General features: G+C 34.5%; 8 protein-coding genes across 8 annotated transcripts; 3 read left to right on the top strand and 5 right to left on the bottom strand.

The window, feature by feature from the left end:
* Positions 1-1,772: 1,772 nt before the first annotated feature.
* RO3G_00557 (uncharacterized protein) lies at positions 1,773-2,633 on the top strand (the record flags this gene model as incomplete). Its single annotated transcript, XM_067655148.1, has 2 exons — positions 1,773-2,010; positions 2,071-2,633. 2 exons carry the CDS (start codon positions 1,773-1,775, stop codon positions 2,631-2,633), a joined length of 801 nt encoding a protein of 266 aa, XP_067511249.1.
* A 1,389-nt stretch (positions 2,634-4,022) lies between these two features.
* RO3G_00556 (50S ribosomal protein L36e) lies at positions 4,023-4,605 on the top strand (the record flags this gene model as incomplete). Its single annotated transcript, XM_067655147.1, has 3 exons — positions 4,023-4,112; positions 4,338-4,472; positions 4,531-4,605. The coding sequence occupies 3 exons, from the start codon at positions 4,023-4,025 to the stop codon at positions 4,603-4,605; spliced, it is 300 nt and encodes a 99-aa protein (XP_067511248.1).
* A 30-nt stretch (positions 4,606-4,635) lies between these two features.
* Positions 4,636-5,355, bottom strand: RO3G_00555 (uncharacterized protein; the record flags this gene model as incomplete). The annotated part of the gene is made up of 1 exon (XM_067655146.1): positions 4,636-5,355. The coding sequence occupies one exon, from the start codon at positions 5,353-5,355 to the stop codon at positions 4,636-4,638; it is 720 nt and encodes a 239-aa protein (XP_067511247.1).
* Positions 5,356-6,101: 746 nt separating this feature from the next.
* RO3G_00554 (uncharacterized protein) lies at positions 6,102-8,089 on the top strand (the record flags this gene model as incomplete). Its single annotated transcript, XM_067655145.1, has 4 exons — positions 6,102-6,788; positions 6,837-7,636; positions 7,685-7,872; positions 7,920-8,089. 4 exons carry the CDS (start codon positions 6,102-6,104, stop codon positions 8,087-8,089), a joined length of 1,845 nt encoding a protein of 614 aa, XP_067511246.1.
* A 276-nt stretch (positions 8,090-8,365) lies between these two features.
* On the bottom strand, positions 8,366-9,130 carry RO3G_00553 (uncharacterized protein; the record flags this gene model as incomplete). Its single annotated transcript, XM_067655144.1, has 4 exons — positions 8,366-8,438; positions 8,490-8,614; positions 8,661-9,016; positions 9,070-9,130. The coding sequence occupies 4 exons, from the start codon at positions 9,128-9,130 to the stop codon at positions 8,366-8,368; spliced, it is 615 nt and encodes a 204-aa protein (XP_067511245.1).
* A 151-nt stretch (positions 9,131-9,281) lies between these two features.
* Positions 9,282-12,340, bottom strand: RO3G_00552 (uncharacterized protein; the record flags this gene model as incomplete). Its single annotated transcript, XM_067655143.1, has 13 exons — positions 9,282-9,502; positions 9,557-9,818; positions 9,870-10,458; positions 10,512-10,686; positions 10,734-10,809; positions 10,864-11,130; positions 11,184-11,260; positions 11,316-11,431; positions 11,481-11,595; positions 11,646-11,721; positions 11,772-11,873; positions 12,020-12,080; positions 12,141-12,340. 13 exons carry the CDS (start codon positions 12,338-12,340, stop codon positions 9,282-9,284), a joined length of 2,337 nt encoding a protein of 778 aa, XP_067511244.1.
* A 655-nt stretch (positions 12,341-12,995) lies between these two features.
* Positions 12,996-14,802, bottom strand: RO3G_00551 (sodium/hydrogen exchanger 3; the record flags this gene model as incomplete). The annotated part of the gene is made up of 4 exons (XM_067655142.1): positions 12,996-14,220; positions 14,272-14,478; positions 14,531-14,607; positions 14,671-14,802. The coding sequence occupies 4 exons, from the start codon at positions 14,800-14,802 to the stop codon at positions 12,996-12,998; spliced, it is 1,641 nt and encodes a 546-aa protein (XP_067511243.1).
* Positions 14,803-18,161: 3,359 nt separating this feature from the next.
* Positions 18,162-18,488, bottom strand: RO3G_00550 (uncharacterized protein; the record flags this gene model as incomplete). The annotated part of the gene is made up of 2 exons (XM_067655141.1): positions 18,162-18,172; positions 18,341-18,488. 2 exons carry the CDS (start codon positions 18,486-18,488, stop codon positions 18,162-18,164), a joined length of 159 nt encoding a protein of 52 aa, XP_067511242.1.
* Between the last annotated feature and the right edge of the window lie 2,492 nt (positions 18,489-20,980).

Genomic DNA, 20,980 nt, shown 5'->3' with positions numbered 1-20,980 from the left:
TTTGCTGGCTTCTTTTCTGCTTTCAATCATTTAGTTTACTTGAGATGCTGTGATTATTGTGTGTTTAATTGTAATATAAGCAAAAGTGACTAGGCAAAGTAAAGGAGGATTAGGAAAAAAGTACAAAATAAGCAAATTGCGTCAAATAGCCGTGCTGGTCACAAGGTATGTTCAGTTGTCAGTGAATGTGTCATTCATCTTTTCAACTTTTTCTTTAACCATGTCTCAAGGCTAATCTATTATCATAGAATATATGTTATATATGGAATTATGCGTTTCACGGTTAAGAAAAAAAAAAAAAAACTGTTTTTGTAAAGTTTAAAAGCAACTTTTGTGCAGATCTTGACAGTAATCAGATTGAAATCTGAAATTAATAATCGGGGATAAAACGGACCGAGCTCTTTAAGGAAAAAAAAAATGGACACAAGAATAAAGGCTGTAGAGTTATAAAGCTTGATAGACTATTTGTTTACAACAAAAGGACTCCCTATCTCCAAAGACTTACGAACTTTTCCTTTTTTATATAAATCCATCCGCTTAATTTTAACGGAGTTTTTTTTCTCTCTCTCTCTCTCTCTCTCCCACTTTCTCCTGTATTCTAATAAAAATAAAGCGATTCATAACATGTTTATAAACACTATTCAATTGTTCCATCAGACATATTGTATAAATGCAAACCATGTTTTATTCATTTCTTATGATTACGTAAGTCAATCACAGGTTAATACCAGAGAGTTGTTTTGAAATCATCAGGTCATATTCACAATCATCATTGTTCATCGTCATTTTTATTCGACTCCGTTTTTCCACGCGAGTATAAAATAAAAAGAGGGTGCGTGCGCATATCCGGACCTTCTTTTAACAGAGCATTCTTTTTCTTTTTTACGTCCTAGACAAAAAGTAAGAAAGGCATAGGGGATGAATACAAAGCCACGATTGCATCGCATTGATTTCTCTTGGAGAAATTTTCTATTTTTTCTTTTTTTTTATTCTAAAAGAAAAAAAGAAGCAAATCTTCTGTTTATCCTTCTTGGCAATCCCAAATTTATCTCACTTGTAATAGGGCATTTCGAAAATTAAGTATTTCACTTTGGGAGGGGGAATAAATCATTTTGCTTGTAAGTTGAAGTAATTTCTTTTTTTTTTTCGATGACTTGCTATAAACAAATAATGATTATATAATTGTTCCACTGCTAAAAGAATAAACGAAAATTTTTTAATTCAGGGCTTGTCAGGGAAGAAAAATTATCTATTTTTGGCTGCTAAGCAAGTGAAGATCAAGTGATATCATTTAATGTGTAGTAAATTTTATTTATTTGTGGAGAATCCTATTTCCGTTCTGGCATATAATTTTCCGGTTTATAAACGGAGACATGCCAAGATTTTGTGTTTTGCTTGGTATAAAAAAAAAAAAGGGTGGGGCTACTAGGATACATTGCTGTAATGTGTTTGTGAATTGATTTATTTGATTAAACTGAATGAAAATAAGTGATGAATTGAGCAAAAAAATGTTTTTTCAATATGCAACTTACTTTGACTCATCGAATTGATTTGTAATAAACCAGATTTTGATACAAGGAACGCCACTCGGGTTATAAATTCTATAAAAAGGGTTATTGTGTCACGATGTCACACGTCTAGTTTTGGACGTAAAGAGGCGGTGCAAAGTGTATTTGTATAAATAGATTTATAGCAAACTTTTTCTTTTCTTTTTTTTTTTATCCAACTATTTATAACCTTTCATATATCAAATCTCTGTACATATATTAATCATGTCCAGTACTTCAATCTTCAATGTACCTTTTACATCATTTTTTGATGACACTTCAAGTTACAAAACTACCCCTGATGAATCATTCAAGAAACCATTCGAAGAAAACCTTTCAACCGCATTCTTGTCAAATCAAGCAAATGAAATCATTTTACAGCAAGGATTCTCTGCACCTGTTGATATACCCAAACCACAATTTTATTCTTTTAATGCTCCACTAGATCATGGTTATTATGAAGGTAAGCTAAAGTGTATGTGTTTCAATCAGTGGATCAATGTTAATAACATGATGAACGTAGATGACTATCCAAGTATACTTCCCGCAAAGGATTTAGTGTCATTTGCCGAACATTTTTCACAACAACAGCAACCAAAATCCATTTGTCAAGAAACATCTCTTTACTATAACAATAGTCCTCCATCTCCACTATTACAACATTTTAGTGATTCTGACTATACACCAAGCCAAGTCTTGGCAGGCAGTAGTAGTCCAAGTTCTCTTGGCAGTCCCAATCTTCAACTGGATTACTTTTCTCCAGTCAGTCTTTCCACTTTACCCGACAATGAATCACTCGAATCATCCGATTTACTCTTTGGCAATTATCAGGTAGATTCATTATTCCCAGACGTCAATCAAAAAAAGAAAATGAAGGCAACAAGGACCAAGATTCATAAATGTCCTTACTGTGATCATACCAGTAATCGTGCCAACAACATGCGTGAACATACTCAAATTCATAATCCCAACAGACCCAAACCTTTTTGTTGCAAGTTGTGCAATAGAGCATTTGCAAGAAAGCATGACATGAAAAGACATGTCGTTTCCTGTAAAAGACGATTAGCCAAAAAAAAGTCAACATAGACAAGTCATTCCTCTCTCTTTTCCTCTTCCTCTCTTTCTCTTTCCTTCTTTTTTTTTTCTTTTGTACATAACTTCAACTTAGATTATTTATGCCCTTTAATCATGTTTATGCTCCTCTCGTTCTATGTCCCATCCAATAAATTTTTATGCTTAACTTTCTGCTAATTCACAACAATCATTTGTACTCAATCGTTCAAAAATAACCTTGAATTCTCTCTGAAAATCCTAATTGAATTTACCTTCTAAGCTGCTTTTTCATCATTGTTTAACCTAATGTATTTGTTTTTCTTGAGAACAATGGATGTTATTCTTCAATTAAATTTTTTGCGCAGTTTGATTTTATGTTGATTGTGGTTTTTCATTAAAAGCGCCTTGTGTAATCCAAAGCAACCAGGATTGAACTATTGTATTACAACATCTTTGAAAATCAATATATTTTGAGAACTGGAATTCAAACGTTAATGCAAGTACTGGTTTGTGTATATACAAATTTTGAAGCCCACTAGTACTTTGCTATTCATTTTTTTTCTATGCATGGGATTATCTCATGTTTTAGTTGCGTACGCCTCTCTGATAAATCTCTCTTTTCTTTTTCTGTTTGAATCAACTAGATAAATGATAAAAGCAGGGCATTTCATTTCTGTATCTTTTGCATTAAATTTAATAATCATGTTATACAGATGCTTTTTAACTGTTATTTTGTTATCATTGTCCCTCTCCTCCTCCTCCCCCCCCTTTTTTTTTTTTCTATTGTGTTTTAATCCGGTATTGGACAAGATAAAATTTAGATACAATTTTATATTGAATTTCAGTATGAAACGTTCTTTAAAAATACTAAAACTGCTTGATATTGTAGAGTATGCAGCGACATTTGTCGCATTTAATTTCATGTGAATGGATACTGTCCTGACTTGTGGATCTACACTCTTAATTGATTCCTTTTTTAACGCAACCGTTCGGTTATTTGCGCAATTCAATGTACAGTGCCTAATTGATAGCTTTATATATGATCAAAGGCTCATTTGTATTACTATTAAGAATAATTAGCCATGCGAATATCTGTGTGGCCTTGATTATTCCTGTTGTCTCATTTGATGATGCCATCAGCTAAATATCTAAGCGTTTGGCATGTTGTAAATTTTGAATTTGAAAGGCTTTGCTCTATGCCATACAAGAGTCTGTCTGAAGTCTAGTACTCTTTATTCGATTATTTTTCTCCTTAAAGTACTGCTAACAGGTTAAGAATGGATTATGAAAAAAAAAAAAAAAAAAAAAAAAGAGATTTTGAAAGTCTCTCAAAAGTCGGAAGTTGAATGAACAGAAGCACTTTACTTTTTATTACACTTTTTGTCCTTCCGCGCTCTCCCCCTCTTTTTATACATCATTGAAATGGCTGCTACAGGAATTGCTGTTGGTATCAACAAGGGTCATATCACTGCTCGTCGTACCCTCAAGGCCAAGCCTTCTAACAAGATCGGTGTAAGTCCCTTGATGGATGGATGGATGGATGGATGGATGGAGATAGAGAAGGATAAAGGAAAAGAAAACACAATCTCAGCATAAGAATTGATACAAACCACTTCATCACTTGGAATTTATAAAACTAAACACCTCATGACATACAGTACTGCCTTTTTCTTTTCTTCATTTCATCCACCCATTCTATCGTTATACATGGATTATTTTTATTGACTTTCATGATAGGCTGCTTCTAAGCGTACTACTTTTGTCAAGTCTATCGTTCGTGAAGTTGCTGGTTATGCTCCTTATGAACGTCGTCTTATGGAATTGATCAAGAACTCCAAGGATAAGCGTGCCAAGAAGCTTTGCAAATCCAAGGTAAAGAGAAAAATAAAAATAAAAAAAAAGATAAGCAGAGTGACTCATTGGATGATAGCTCGGTACTTTTGTTCGTGCCAAGAAGAAGATTGAAGAACTTCAAGGTGTTATTGCCGCTTCTCGTCGTCATTAAATTCGAATATTTTGTAAAATAAAAAAAATATCAAGACATAATCATTTCTTTTATTTGTAACCAATGATCTACACAATACAAATTGTCGAGTCCATAATCATGGATAGCTTGGATGAGTGAAGGGTCTTGACCGATCACAATACCTAAATCTGCTTTTACCAGTGGCTCAAGGTCACCTAATGAATCACCCACATAAATCACCTTCTTGTCGTTCTTTATGTTTTCAATCGTCTGCTGCTTATCACCCGAAGTGACAATCGAAGGTACAATATGCCCTGATTGAATATCATTGGCATAGATTTGATGACGTGATAAATTGAGTGAATGCAAGAATCCCAAGATCCAATCTTTGGACCAATTCACCGAAACAATGCGAATATCACTTTTAGGGTAACTTTGTAAGACAGAGATCACATTAGGCTGCAAAAGTGTCTGGCTGTATTCTTTGGCCTTGTTGAACAACATGTCACTTGTCAAACTTTGAAATACTTTGGCATGATTGATACGTTCGATGGAGGCAAGTTCGATAGGCTTGTAACTGTGCAAGTGCTGAAACATGGATTGAATGTTGTGTGGACTGATATTGGATTGATGTTGACGGTAATCATCGAGGTAAGCTTGAGTAAAATAAGACCATGGTTTTGATACGGCTGAGTGATCAACACCAAATTGTCCTAGTAAAGCAATTGTATCTTTTATTGTTATCGTTTTATCAAAATCAACTATAAGCAAAGCATTTTTCCAACGCATTTTTTTTTTAAAAAAAAAAGTAAAAGAAAAAGAGTGAAAAAAAGGGGGAATTGTGACTTTTCTGTATGGCCATCATTCACTCACATGCTCAATACAAATTTACTAAAGTGTACAAGAGCCTCTCTTTTGCTTTGTTATTTTAATATTTACTACACGAGTAAATCAGATATTAAATGAAGCAGATAAAGCACTCTTAATTCATCTTTGATTATTACAATAATATCGGACAATTAACTAAAGAAACGGAAAGAACGTATTTTCAACCATAGTATTATATCAATGATTGATAAACACAGTGAAATTAAAACAATAGACATAAAAGCATAAATATTTGACTTTTAATTGTTTGCTTTGTGAAATTGAGTTTTTTTTTTAATTCAATAAAGCAAAAGTTTATTCAACATCAACTATTTACTTTGATCATTCATATTACAACCACTTTAACTGCAAGTCTCATTCACAGTGAATCATAAACGAATAGAATGTTTAAGAGTACAATAGCAAATGGTATAAATAGTACTCAAACAATACACAAACATTTAAAGCAAATCAGTTTCCAGTATACTGAATTGGCTGTGTATGGATCCTTGATAACAATCTGTCACCCGATAAAAAAAATTAAAAAAAAAAAGATCAAAATCATCTTGTCTCCGATCTTTGCATACAATCAAAAAAAAAAAAAAATAGATTAATTTTTTCTTCCTCCTCTTTACTGCTTTGCTTTGCCCTCCCCACTCTTTTTCACAATGTTTGGAAATAAAACATGTCGTTTACGTACAATGATACCACGTATAGCAGCAACCAATATTGTTCGTCGTGTGATTCAACCTTCGACTGCCATTCGTCTGACTGCAGCTCGTCACTTGTCTCAATCTTCTTCTCACCCCATTTGGCTTCCGATGGATCGCAACAATTTAGACAACGACGATCCCAGAAGAGCTGAGGCTTTTGAAGACGAAACAGACGTGGTCATCGTAGGTGGTGGTCCTGCTGGTTTGTCTGCTGCTATTCGTCTCAAGCAACTCGCCAACGCACAAGACAAGGAAGTACGAGTGATGGTCGTCGAAAAGGCTGGTGAGTTGGGCGCACACTCTCTTTCAGGTGCTGTCTTGGAACCCAGGGCCCTGGATGAATTGATCCCTGACTGGAAAGAAAAGGGTGCACCCCTGAATACACCTGTGACACATGATTCGATGCGTTTCCTGACCAAATCCCTCTCGATTCCTTTACCTCATCCTCCTCAAATGAATAACAAGGGAAACTATATCGTCTCTTTAAATAACTTTGTCAAATGGCTTGGTGAACAGGCAGAAGAATTGGGTGTGGAGATCTATCCTGGATTTGCTGCGAGTGATATACTTTATAATGAAGATGGAAGCGTACGTGGTGTTGCATTGAATGATGTTGGATTAGATAAAAACTTTGAGCCCAAGGTAAGACGATGGATAAATAAAGAATCTTTATAACAACTCTATCTACAGGATACATATGAAAGAGGTATGCAAATCAAAGCCAAGGTCACTCTTCTCGGCGAAGGCTGTCACGGTTCACTTACGAAGTCACTCACCAAGAAGTTTGATTTGAGAAAAGAGAGTGGACCTCAAAAGTATGGTCTTGGACTTAAGGAAGTATGGGAAGTTTCCCCTGAAAAGCACAAGCCAGGTCATGTCATTCACTCTGTCGGTTGGCCAGTGGATATGCATACTTACAGTGGTAGCTTCCTCTATCACTTTGAACCTGAACGTCATTTGGTCGCTATTGGTTTCGTGGTTGGTTTAGATTATGAAAACCCATACTTGAATCCATACAAGACCTTTCAGATGTTTAAGCATCATCCTTCTATCAAATCTCTTTTGGAAGGCGGTAAATGTATCTCTTATGGTGCAAGAGCCCTCAATGAAGGTGGATATCAATCGATCCCTAAACTTGTATTCCCTGGTGGTGCTTTGATCGGTTGTACCGCCGGCTTTTTGAACGTGCCAAAGATCAAGGGGACACATACAGCCATGAAATCCGGTATGTTGGCTGCTGAGTCTGCCTTTGATCGTTTGTTTGAAGAAGAAGGAGCGATTGTTTTGGATAATTATGAAGACAAGATCAAGAATTCATGGGTTTATGATGAATTGTATCAAGTTCGTAATATAATTCCCTCATTCCACAGTCCGCTTGGTTTATATGGTGGTCTTGCTTATTCCGGCTTGGATACCCTTCTTTTGAAAGGTCGTGTTCCCTGGACATTTAAACACAAGAAGGCAGATTGGGAATGCATGAAGACAGCAGCGTAAGTGATGATGGAATAAGCAGTAGTGATACTCATCTTATTCTGTAGTGAATCTAAGCCTATTGATTATCCTAAGCCTGATGGTGTCATCTCATTTGACTTGTTAACCAACGTATCTCGTACAGGCACAAACCACGCAGAAAATCAACCTATTCATTTACGTATCCGTGATACTAAGAAGCCCGTCGAAAGAAATTTAGCCCTCTTTGATGGTCCTGAGAACCGTTTCTGTCCTGGTAAGTCAAAGTTTTATTGACAGAATAATTTATTAATCGTTTATTAGCTGGTGTTTATGAATATGTTGAAGATGAAAATAAGCCAGGAGAAAAACGACTTCAGATCAATTCTCAAAATTGTATTCACTGTAAAACATGCGATATCAAAGATCCCTCACAAAACATTGACTGGACTGTACCCGAAGGTGGTGGAGGACCTCAATATGTCTGGACTTAACATTTATCAAATCAACTAATAACCCCTTATCGTCTGTACACATTCACTTGCTCAAAATGATATTGCACTGTAGAAGTTTAATATGTTGCATTTATATAAAAAAAAATACATGTTGCACTATTGAAAAAATGATGTTGCATAAAACGACTAGTGAACCATTTTTTTTCATTTTTTTTATTTTTGCTTTTTAGCAGCTTAGTATATATTAGTATAAAGATGAGGAAGGAATAGCTTATGTGATATATGTGTTTACTAAATAGGGGTATCAAATATATTTTATGTAGTAGAGCTTAGCAACACTTCTTTGTTCATGATCTGTCTCATGATATCCATTGTTAATGCTTTCATCCTATATAAATGTTTGATTCGAATACAAGTTCTTGTGAAGCTAAATATTTACCATTCTATTTGATTTGAATTTAAGCACACTTCCTTTTGCTTTGTTGCCTCTTTAATTTCATCAAATCTTTCTTCAATCATTGCTTTGTATTGATTGAACCTTGCTTCCTGTCGATTCACACATTGCTATAGTTTATTAATATATAGAATGATATTAACATTGTTATGTTACATAAAGTAAAGCTAATTGATAAGCAACATAGTCATGCTGTGTCAAGTTTAAATCATGATAAAGCCTGGCGGCAACAACATACAGTTGATTGAGTGTAGCATTTTGGTCGATGGGTGTGATTGGCTCATTCAATATATACTCTGCAGCCTTTGCAAAGCGTCGTTGATGCTTTCTTATATGAGATGGATAACGTTGGATATCTGCTTGAATTAAAAATATTTGCTGCTCTATCATTGGACTCGAAAGTCTATCTGCTTTTTTTAATAAAAGTTCAAGTTGACTTAGTTGCTTTAATACGTTTATTTCAGTAGAAAATTCACAATCAGCTAAAAGAGGTTGTTTTAAGTGTAAACTAACTACACCAAAATATTAAAAATAAATAAAAAGAAGTTTATAAGTTTGCTTTTACTCTTTTTAAAGGAAGCAAATTGCACATTTCTTATAGGCAATGAAGTTGTTAATTTACTCATTAAGAAAAAAAAGAGGGGAATACAAAGAAAACATGTGAATAAAATAAAATATTTTGAAATAGGTGCTAAAATACACTTTATTATTCATTGATTAAGCTGAGCAAGTAAAAAAAAAAGTACATGTTTTTTCTATGCAAGACATGTCACTGTTCTAAGTGTATAATTCTTGAACAGCTGCACCAACAACGGGTATTGAATCACCTTGCAAGTCTTCATAGCACAAGAACTTTGTTGGAAATTCAACAAGATGACCACGAATCGTATCCAAATGTTTTCTAATTTCTTCCACAGTCATATTAGGATCTTGAACATGGCCCAAGTTAATCTTTTCTGGGTCAGGGTAAAATGCATGATATTCTTCCCAGTTTGTAACTAGATAAAAGGTGCTGATTAGTTATAGTACTTTATATGCATTGTATCAAGTACTTGTATCATCGGGCACACAATGAAACACTTCACGGAATGCATTTGTATTTGTAGCTGCTGTTCTATTCCATCTGACCAATGTTTCATCATCTAAAGGATCCATTACCCAATAGTCTTCTTTTGTTTGTGTTAGGTCAGTTTGAGGTACAGGCAAGGGTAACATGGCTGGTGTCACAAAGTCCATTTCTTGTTCTTTAAGCAACCCTAAATGTTCTTTCCATAATTGACGACGAAGTGTAGCTGCAAATCTGCTTGCTTGATACTATAAAACAACGTTAACTTTTCTGTTGAAATGGAATGCTTCATAATTTACAGGTTCATTATTCATCCTAGATTGAATCATCTCTCTATCTTCAACAATCAAAGCAATTTCAGAATCACGATCACCACATTGTGAGCGATCATTGAGGTTAGCAGAGCCCATGATAACAACACGATCGTCTGCAATCAACAATTTTCCATGGATATACAATTCCTCAGTCACATAATCACTCGCCTCTTGCTTTTGGCTTGCTTCATTTCTTGGTTGATAGTCGGCTCTATCCTGTACCCAAGGTTCATTTAATAATCCACCTCCCATCCCATCAGGAGCGATTGAACCAGGAGCAATAAATCCTTCCAATCTAGGACGATTCTCAGGTAAAACAAATCCAGCAGGCGGCAAAGGCTTTTCATCCGCTTCTTCTTTATTTTGTAAAATGGCTCTACCGTAGTGATCTAAATGCGTATAGCCTGCGTCTCTGGCCATCATTTCTTCTACAAGTGGTCGATTGATTCGATCATAATTTCGTAAGCTGTAAAATCGAATGTATTCCTTTGGGTCAATGCCCACTTTTTCAAGCTTGTTTATAATACTCTTGGGTCCACTGCAAATGGACACATATTGGTAATACATGACCAACCTAGTATGAAATTGATTAAACAATGATATTTGTAGATTTGAATGATATTTTACCTTGCTGTTGCAGCTTCCTTTGTGCTTAGTTCAGCAGGGAATGCAGGCATAAGTGGGATTAATACAAACACTTTAAACTTTTCTTTTTCTTCATGCGCTCTAATAATGCGCTTTACGATGGCGTCACCAATTTGATTTTTTATAATATAACTGCTGTCTTTCTCTGTCGTTGTAACTAGAAAAAGTTGTGTTATTTTTCTTTTCTTTTTGAAATAAACTTACTAAAGAATTGATTTTCAATATAAATATAATGTCTTGCTTGAGAGATGACATCAATGTAGGCATTTTGAATAGAATGCTTTCAAGTTGTTAATATAAAGCTTGTAATGACACACACAAAAAAAAAGATTACCTCTAACGCTATACCCGAGCTCCACTCAGCACTACTTCTAAGCACTTGAACCCTGCATGTTCCTTGAACACCGTGTGTCGCATGAGGAAAATGATGAGATCGAAGCAATCTACTTTCCAGTGGAATTTTAAAGTTTTGATAGCTACTGTAACCACCAGCTGGAGGTTTCAAGAAGGGTGCGTTTTGTTTATCTAATGATTTAGACTGTTTTATAAAGTTCCATCGATCGCAAAAATGGCGTGAAACATCCAAGACAGGTTTACCAAGCTATTGTTTTAAAAGTTATTTTTTTTTTCTTGACTTGTAAAAACGGGATTTACCACACATAAAGCCATATCATGCCAAGGCATACGAGGAATAATAGTTTTGTCAACTAACCTCATATCCCATTCTTTCACTATAATCACACTGTTGAATAACGTTTCCCTTTGTGTGAACACTTTTGCTTTTACCATTAATAAAATCCTTTAGACGTGCATCACTGTAATCTTGTCCAGGATATATTTCTAATGTTGGATCAGACGAATAATTGAAATCGGCTAAACGGTGATCATGTGTATCCCAACGACTATCAAAGACATAAATTAACTCTGAACACTTTCATGACATATCCTTACCCAAAGCATAAATCGATGCCTCCAACAAAAGCTATACGGTTATCTACGACAACAAACTTTTCATGATGTGACCAAAAGAATGTACCTCCCACTGCATGATCAGGATGTCTTTGAACTAGAAAGAATTAAATAAAGCTTATGAGCTCAACTGAACCTTCACTTTACCTATAATGTTCTCATGTAGTGCTTGTAATGATTTCTTTGTATGTGCACTGTCTAACGTCATGGCCATTTCTACTTCCTAATACAGTCATTTCAACGCTTCATACTTTTCTATTCTATTTCTCTTACTTTGTATACAACAATATAAATCAACACTCCTTCCTCTGCTTTTCTTTTTAATAAAGCATCTATTCTATATTCTGGATATTTGGCTGGTGGTCTTCGAAGGTACTAGTAAAAAAAAAAATAAGTTTTTCTTCTTCAACTCAAAGGATCTCTTACCAATTCTGGGGACTTTTTTTTTTTTTTAAAAAAAAATAAATAAATAGAAAAAAAAGTAAGTCAACTGGTTTTAATATTCTTCTTTCATACTTTACCAACCACCAATCCTCGATGAATATAACTTCTTTTGCATTTTCAATCGCTTCAGATACAGCCCTAATATACATCTATTAATATATCTATACACACGTATCAAACATGGTGCCCTGAACTCACCAACAATAATCATGTCCATCAATAAAAAACTTAACCATGGCATCATGTCGTACAGGAGCAAACGAATCATATCGATGTCCTTCTGCTAAATACTCTTCTTCATCATCATCTTCTTGGCTTGCTTCAGGATTAATAATACAGCTCACTGTCTCTCTAAGTTTATGCTTGACTTTGTTTGCTAAATGGTTTAATACTGGCATTTTATAGAAGAAAAAGTAAAGAAAAAAAAGGTAAAAGGTGAAAAAAAGGACATTTATCACTTTATCGGAAACTGACCTCATAAATATGAATGAGGTAGTACAAAAAAACAATAAAATAATCAGTGTGTTTATCCGAGCCACAATAAGAAAAAAAAAAGAAGATATTTTTAGACTCTTTTTGACTTTATTTCACCATTACTTGTTCCATTGAAGATAATGATCATTCGATTTAAAAGAGATGAATACATATGTTATCCAATTGAATTATACACTTGATAGAATCAGAATGTAATGTACTATTAGTAATCATACACTGAGAGAAATAAAAAAAAATTCAAGCTAAATCTGATAGTTGTATGCCATTGTTTCGTCATAGTCATTAGGTATTTAAGTGGTACCTTCCTTTTTTTGAATTGCCAAGAAAGTTGACAGCGCATTGTGTCTTTAATAATGCACAATTTCATTTAGGACTCTTTTTTATAATGGTTAGAGATCGAAACACTTGTTAATTCATAATGATAAAATGGATAAGCAAGTACGGTCATTAGATGTTTATTTTAATATGTGATATCAAAAAAGAGAATGAAAAAAAAAAATGAAGAGGGGGGAATAAGCTAAATGTTTACATGCTTTGTTTTATAAAAACGATTTCTTTTTACACTTCTTCATCAGATCCTCCAGTCGGTGAACGACCAAACATTCTTCCAGATCCAACTACAATGTTCGATGACGAATAACCTCTATTATTATTTGCTGAAGAAGCTTTAACAGAGTTAAGGGTCACTGCGTCACTTTGATCATCATCATTCAAACGAAATGAATGAATACCGTCCAACATACTTCGATTCACCCTTTCCATCTTTCTTCTCTTCTCTTTCCAATAATCAGCCAGCGATTGATTTCTTTGTACATGTTTCTTTGTGAGAGCAGGTTTAAGCCATTTCTCATCGAATGATACAAACCAGTGAGGTGCTCGGTCTTCCAGGATAGGTTCACCCAGTGGACCAGAGAGTAAGCTACCGATCGAGACATCATTCTCGTCATACTGTTTTCTGTTACTATTATGTGCGCTTGTTGAATCTGCATTCGTGTTCAGTTGCTGATATCTTCCTCTGTCATCCTCTTCTTCTTCACTACCAGATTCATCTGGTTCAACAACACCCGTCTTAATATCCAAAATCTGAAGCATACGGCTCGTCGTTCCACCAAACAATAACACTGTCAACACGACTACAGCCAATATCGTCGTTCGCATCGCAGGCGCACTCTCACCTGTGATGCCTGAAGCTAAGGCAAATGCAACAGCACCTCGAAGGCCAGCCCAAAAGAGCATCATCTGATGATTTTTAGGTATTTGTTCAGGGTTGCCGAATGCTCGACAAATTGCATTGATCAATGTTGATAAGGGTGCAACTGAGGCATATCGAGCAACGCAGATGAAGGCCAGAGTGACAAGGATAAAGAGCGGTTTGTAGTCCAGATCGTCCTGGGTGAATAAATTGATGCCTAAATAGATAAAAATAAAGTTTTCAGATAGTTGAGATGGTATTTGGCACATGGCTTTGGTGGCTCGTTTGCTCTTCAGTGAGAGATTATCATAGGCATAGTGCTTGAGTGTAATGCCTGTGAAAAGTAACGTGACAATACCAGACATCTGGATAGCATTGGAAAGAAAATAGCTACTGTAGGCCATCAATAGGACAAGACAGGCTTCGATGCTTGGGAATCGATACAGTTGAGAAAATTTCATGGTCAATGCTACAAGTACACCACATAGAATACCGATCAATGTTGAGGCCCAAAAGACGCCAAGAAAGAGTCCGATGCCTTTAAATATATTCACAGCGTGCAAATCCTGACCACGAAATTGACGAAGGGTACTAAAGATCATGTTAAAGTAAGGTGACACGATATGTCATGTTCAATTTTACTCTGATAAAACAATAGCAACTGCATCATTCAACAAAGATTCACCAGAGATGATAGAAAACAGTTGTGGATCAACATGTAATTGATTGAAAATGGCCAAGATCGTAACTGGATCTGTAGCTGATAAAATAGATCCAAAAATCATGCTATCCAAAAAGCTGATGCTAAGTCCTTCGGGGTTGATCAAAGCATAAATAAATGTTAAAACTCTAAGATGTCGCTCAGTTTCTTTTATGCATCGCATTGTTCTTTTGCTCTTACCCAGTAACAACAGCACAAATAAAAGTACCAACCATCGCAAATATTAAAATTGTACCAAAATTTAAAAAGAAATTACGCTATATAAAAATTAGTTTTCTTCTTTTCTTTTCTTTTTTATAGTAAACCAACTTGTATCTTACTCGTTTCAGCTCATATCCCGAGTTTAAAATGATGGGCGGAAGAAGCAAATTAAAAAAGAAACCTTCTTTAAATTTGACCATACCTTGAATAATGGTTCCAGGTGCAAGCTTGATAGCTAGACCCACGATCATACCTGTGAATTTGGTTAGATATGATGTCTTATTCAGGACTTGAACGAAACCTGCCTGCCATAATAGATATAACCGTCTCATGTATGGCTCGAATCTTTCTTAGTTGCAAAAAGTAACTTGTCCATAAAGCACCCATGAGCAGTGTAATAAATATTAAAAGAGCCCAGGAAGAGTACATTTCTTCTTCCATCGGTTGGTCATCCGCTATCGTTCCATTATTCGAGTCCATTTATAAATGATTAAGAAAAAAAGGCCAAGATATTTTATTTCAAAAGGCATTATTAAAGCGTCACTGGTCTTGGCGGAGATTTTTCGCTGCTGAGAGCCAGAGTAACTGAATCGTAGGACTCAATGGGACTCATGATTTTATCTCCGACAAAATTTTATGAGGCAATTTCCCTTTTCGAATTATTTTTTCAAGTATTGATGAGTCCTATCACTTCAGAAAATGAGAATAATTATTAAAAAACTAAAGCATTCACCTGTCGGGTCTCATAGTAACAGGTCCTAATATTGACTTATCAATATGGAGCTATTGACAGTGGAGAGTAATTACCCAAAGACAGATTCAAACGTCTGAAAGATTGACATGATTTAAAGAGATAAGACAAAGTCAACGAAGCCATCAACAAAGGCTACTCATTCTGACTAATAGTTGTTGAGCTCAAAATGTTTAAACTAGCTTATTGAGAAGAAGTAAAGGTATAGAAGTGTGCGTTTTCCAGACTTTTTTTAGCACATACCTTATTTTCTTTATTCTATAAAATGATGAACAACAACGAACAATCAAGCAGCCAAAGGACAACAGTTGCCAATCCAACTTTGCAACGCATAATAGACAACAATGCTGCTATGCAATATAGTAACCAGATGATTATTTCTCAAAGCATGAACAGTCGTCCAGTCAATACTACTAAAGCCTACTCAAGAAAGCAAGATAAATGGAGGGCAAATATTCCAACTTATTATTATTCAATATAAACACTCTTAGCAGCCGCGTATTGCTCAAAAATTCAGTGATGGTGAAGTCATTTGGGTTCACATGTTAAGAAAGAACAATGAAGGCACTTCTGCTTGTGGTAATTTGGTTAATGCTATTATCATTATACACATGCATTTAGCAAATATTATCTTTATAGCTAAGAGCTATCGAAGCTTACAAAGTGAAATGAATCATAATCTCTGATTAAGAATTATACCAATAATAACTTTTGTAAAGATTACAAAATACTAACTTTAAAATATGAATATTAAGTAGAGCCAAATAGAGTACCTTGATAAGCTTCTTTATTCAAAATCTAGTTATATCCTCTTTGAGCTTGCGTGACGGCAAGGTATTTATATGTTTTCTAGTTGTAACTATTGCATTATCTTGATCTTATGTTGAAGTAAACGTGTTGGTTATTCCTTGTTAGAGTGCATTGGTCTTGTAGTGAGATGACATCTTGACGCTCAGTATACTTCAATATAAGGGCTTGAAAAACCGCCGTTGATGTGTCTGGATATCTAAAAATAATAGCATGCTTCTTAAAGTGCCTTTTTTCTATTGTATTTGTTTCTGGCGATTATATTTACGTAGAGCTTAGGTAATCACTACAACTTTGGCTATGACACAGTGTTACTTATAGGCTTCTAGTATACTAGCGCTTACTAAATAATCCACTGAATTAGTTATAGATAGATCCATCTATAGAATAAAGCTGTACGAAGTAGTACAGCGCAGGAAGTTTACATCAGAAAAGTGCGGCATAAATTTAAGAAGCTATGTAGTAGTTGGTGCAGATTGGGTTTTGCATAAAAACTTGTATTCATTTTACTAGTCTTTTACCGCACATGTTTTTTTATATGTCATAGGTGTCTTAAAAATAAAGAAAGCGTCCCACAAAACTGAAAAGGACGTCTTGAGAAATTCAAAAGAACGTTTGCGATGTTAAGTGCAAATGTACTAGTGCTGATATTGAAACGGATAAGGCGATTCAAAAGTCAATTTCAACTAAACTTTCGGGTTCTACTCTTCTTTGTATTGCTCCTCGTTTGCAGACCGTGATTGAATATGATCCTATTTTGGCATTTTGTAAATGATCCATTGTTGAATTTGATAGGCAAGAGTTTATAAATAAGGTACTGTGATGATATTGATCTCTTTCTTTCTTTACTCCAGTCCCCTTGACACTGGTCAAAGCCAGTGATTCCTTATTCCATAAAATATGTCATAACCCTGGTGAATTCGAGTGCTTGATTTCATTAGCAAATTTTAGGCATTAATTGGTTGATGTGTAATTGTTTATGTTAAACCCTCTATTCTTTATATATCCTATCTATGACCAACAATGTAAACCTATATTTATGACTTTTATAGAAATAATTGGTTCCTCATAAAAATGCATCTATCTATTTAAAGATAGATACTGATTCAATGGCTGTGGTTCACCTCTACGCCTTTTTTTTTTCTTTTTTCTTTTTTTTCATTTTTTTTTTTCATTTACATAAATGGTAAAAAAGTCCCTCCCCATCGTGAAATGAGTTAGGACTGCGAAAAAACCCTCCATTGTCCCGCCCTCCAGCCGAAGCCTTTGGCCAGTTAGGTAGTTTTTATTAAAGAAAACCCTCCCGAAGTCAGGCAAAGAAATGCCTATCATCGCACCTTTCAACTTGCGCCTACGAGTGTTCAGATAGTTCTTTGAATGAATAAAAAAAAAAGCAGGGAATAGAAGCTTTTTTTATACTTTTTTTTCAGGAGAATTTCTGACTGCTTCTTTTCAAATCATATTTTATTGGTCAATCATTATTACAATATGGACTTGTGATCATTCCTAACAACTACAGGCTATCCTCTTATACATAAACAAAAGGGACTGCCTATTAAAAAAATTATTGACAATGCCATAATTGGTATAGATTATAATACATAGAATAACTAGGAGGGAAGAAGCAGGCTCTTTAAAGCAAAGTTTAAAACAATACAGGAATCCAGTACATGACTTACAAAAGCCTAAAATAATGGAGATACTACATGTAACCATGTTATATGGTACTTTTTTTAATTTGTTTATTCATATTTTGTTAATTAAATTTGTGGTAATGATAGAACAACCATATTAAGCAAGGATGCTGAAACAGATTCTTAATCTATTGTATATGTATACTTAGAGTACAACAATTTTAAATATTTTATTTTAAGCTCCTCAGATTTGACTGCATTCATTAGTATAGTGGCGGATTCTCAGAAGTTGAAGTTGTCTTTACTATTTTATCACTTTTAGGCCAATAAAGTGTTTAGACCAAAGTGGCAAAGATTAACATGCACACTATACGTAGAAAAAAAAAAGAATGCATCTACACAGCTTTTTTTAGGTATATCAAATATATACTGTATAAAATTGAATAAATATTGGGAGCAGAGTCGTCGTAAGGACTTCATGAATAATCCAGTACTTTTAAGACTAGACAGTTGTCTTTTGATGTGCAGATATATTCCAATAGATCTATATGATACTGTGAGTGATTTGATTAGAATTAAGTGTTTTACGTTTATTACCTTGAGTGTTTCCATGCACTTGACTCAAAAGCGTCAATTGGGCATTTTTTCCATTCGTGTCGCGGAATGTAATGGTATCATTTGCTCGCCATGACGTAGTGACAAATACTTTATCCACAAGCAGCGTGTCATACAATTTGTTGACCATTTTTTGAATCAAACCCACTCTCACTTCCTGATGTTCCTGGCCTGGAGACTTTCTGGCGTATCCAATGATTGTGAAGTTGTTTTTCTTGATGTTTTGTTCACAAAAATAAGAATGGAGATTTCAATAGGACCCAAAATTATATATGATTTTATTTAATAATATATGTCCAGAGTTTATATACTTTTCACAGTGTAGATATTAATATATGTACTATGCGGATGGCGAAATGCCCACAGCCTTATGCAGATCTTTATATAATTTAATATAAGCACTTGCTCCTCATTCACCAGTCTATTTTGGTAGATATACATACATATTAATAAAACTACATTTCCATATACTCACACTATCAATCGTTAATAATGCTTGATTGCTATACAATGATTATCTTTGGAGCACAACACTTGAGGTTCTTGACATATGCCTAGTACTTTGGCAGATGCTCCGTAATTGATAAAGCAATGCCATTCAAATATTCATTTTTTAATGTCCATAAGACTCGATATCGAACCTTTGAACCGTTTTGATCCTTCAATATTTTTCCTTCCTGTTCTTGATTCATGTATAAAACTTTCTTGGTGTTGCACCACTTTATGAAAGATAACAACGATTTCTCATCAAATCTAGTTGTATATAACATAACCAAAGAAAAAATATCCCTGGATGAGACTTTCTTTTTTATGTAAAGTGATTCGTTCCACGGCTCAGTTGGGACATACACTTGATTCAAAAACTGAACAATCTGAGCATCGTGCACTATTTAATAGTATTAATAACTAATATATCTTCCTTCTAATATAGTTTCATGACTATCGCAATTACCATGAGCAAGTAATGGTAGTTAAAAGCTGAAAAAAAGTTTTGTGCACCAGTTTTGTCCGCTACTGTATATATCTTTTTTCTTACTGTTAAAACACACATGTTGCTTTATAAACAATATTATTATTATCAATAACATTGCATTTTATTAACACTCAATTAACTGGTGTGGGGAAGCCAGGATCCGAGCCGTGAGGCGATGACGACCGTTATGCGAGCGCAGCGAGTAGGTCGGCTAGTAAAAGTTTTATAGAAAGAAGCAGCCATTTTTTTTACATCGTGGTTTAAATTCATGTACAATTTTTGATCATTTTATAGTATATTGTATAGATAGATTCAGAATAAAGACATGACCGACATCTCAAGAAATTCATTCTTCTGTCTTTTATTTTTTAGATATGTATTCCTTATAATTGAAAAAACCACAAGAATATTTTTAGCTGTAAGACATCTAGAACCTGACTCATTTGCTTTATCAGTTTACTATCTCTATAAACTTTTCTCGTATTGCGTTTATGATCAGAAACCTCCTTTTGAATCTATCTTTCACAAGTATTTCTTATTATTCAGTTTTTCCTTTTTTTTTTTTCTTGTTTTACTATACTCTAAATGCTACCAGGCATTTCCATATCCAAGTGTTTTGTAACTTGTATATCATTTTGAAAGCTTCTCAAACCTGACATATATTCTCTAAAAAAAAAAAAAAAAAAAAAAAAAAAAAAAAAAAAAAAAAAAAAAGAAAGAAAAGATCTATTGTCTCGCTCTCTGGTCCTCTTCTTTTACTATATGCTCTTTCATTTACGGTCATGGTCATACTCTCGGCTTCATTAAGCCTTTCTAAACAACAGTCAATTCCACACTGTTAATAAAACTCTCGTCGTTCTCTTCTGAAAAGGAAGCAGAACTAGGCTGCAATCGATGATTGCCTTGCTTTTCGGAGATAAGCGCTTTTATTCTTATGTTGTTTATGTCTTGATGACTGAGACTGACACTTCATATACCCTACCAGTATGGCTACACTTCTTTTTTAATGAGCTATTGTTGTATCTTGCCTTAGAGAGCTATTTTACTGTTTATGCTTGTTTGTATTCAATTGCATTAAAGTAAAGGACACTTCAGTGTAACATTTTAATTTTTTTTTTTTCCGTTAAACTTCGCGGTTTGAAGGCATAGATCTTTATAGATGTCCTTTTTTGCTCTATGTTTACAGGATGCTGTCTAGTCCAAGTTTTCAAGGAAGTATATTTAGTAACTGCCCCTTTTTGCTTATCTCTTAACTTCAAGGCTTCTGACACATGAATTCAAGTGATCGTACTTATTGTGAAAAAGGAAAGTGACAACGCTTTAGTATCGTATGACAAACTTTCATCGAGAAATAGAGACATGGCTATAAATTGGCAACCATGAAGAAAAGAAAGGATTCTAGGGTATTTATAATCGCTGAAACTTGTAAAACTAAAAGGACATTAATAGTAAGAAGATAATAACTTTTTATGTTGTTCTATTCAATATTCAATAGAAGACATACTTCAGCATATCTATTCTGTACCATTTTTTTTTTAATCAAGATAGATTTTCCATAGAAGCTTTTATTATCTTTTCTTTCTTGTTTAATATCTGTCGCTGAATTTTCCATGGAAACTGATCCTGCTCAAACACAATATGACGGTGGA

Source organism: Rhizopus delemar, genomic scaffold (assembly GCF_000149305.1).
Source record: "Rhizopus delemar RA 99-880 supercont3.1 genomic scaffold, whole genome shotgun sequence".
Lineage (NCBI taxonomy): Eukaryota > Fungi > Mucoromycota > Mucoromycetes > Mucorales > Rhizopodaceae > Rhizopus > Rhizopus delemar.
This window is presented reverse-complemented; position numbering and strand designations above follow the sequence as displayed.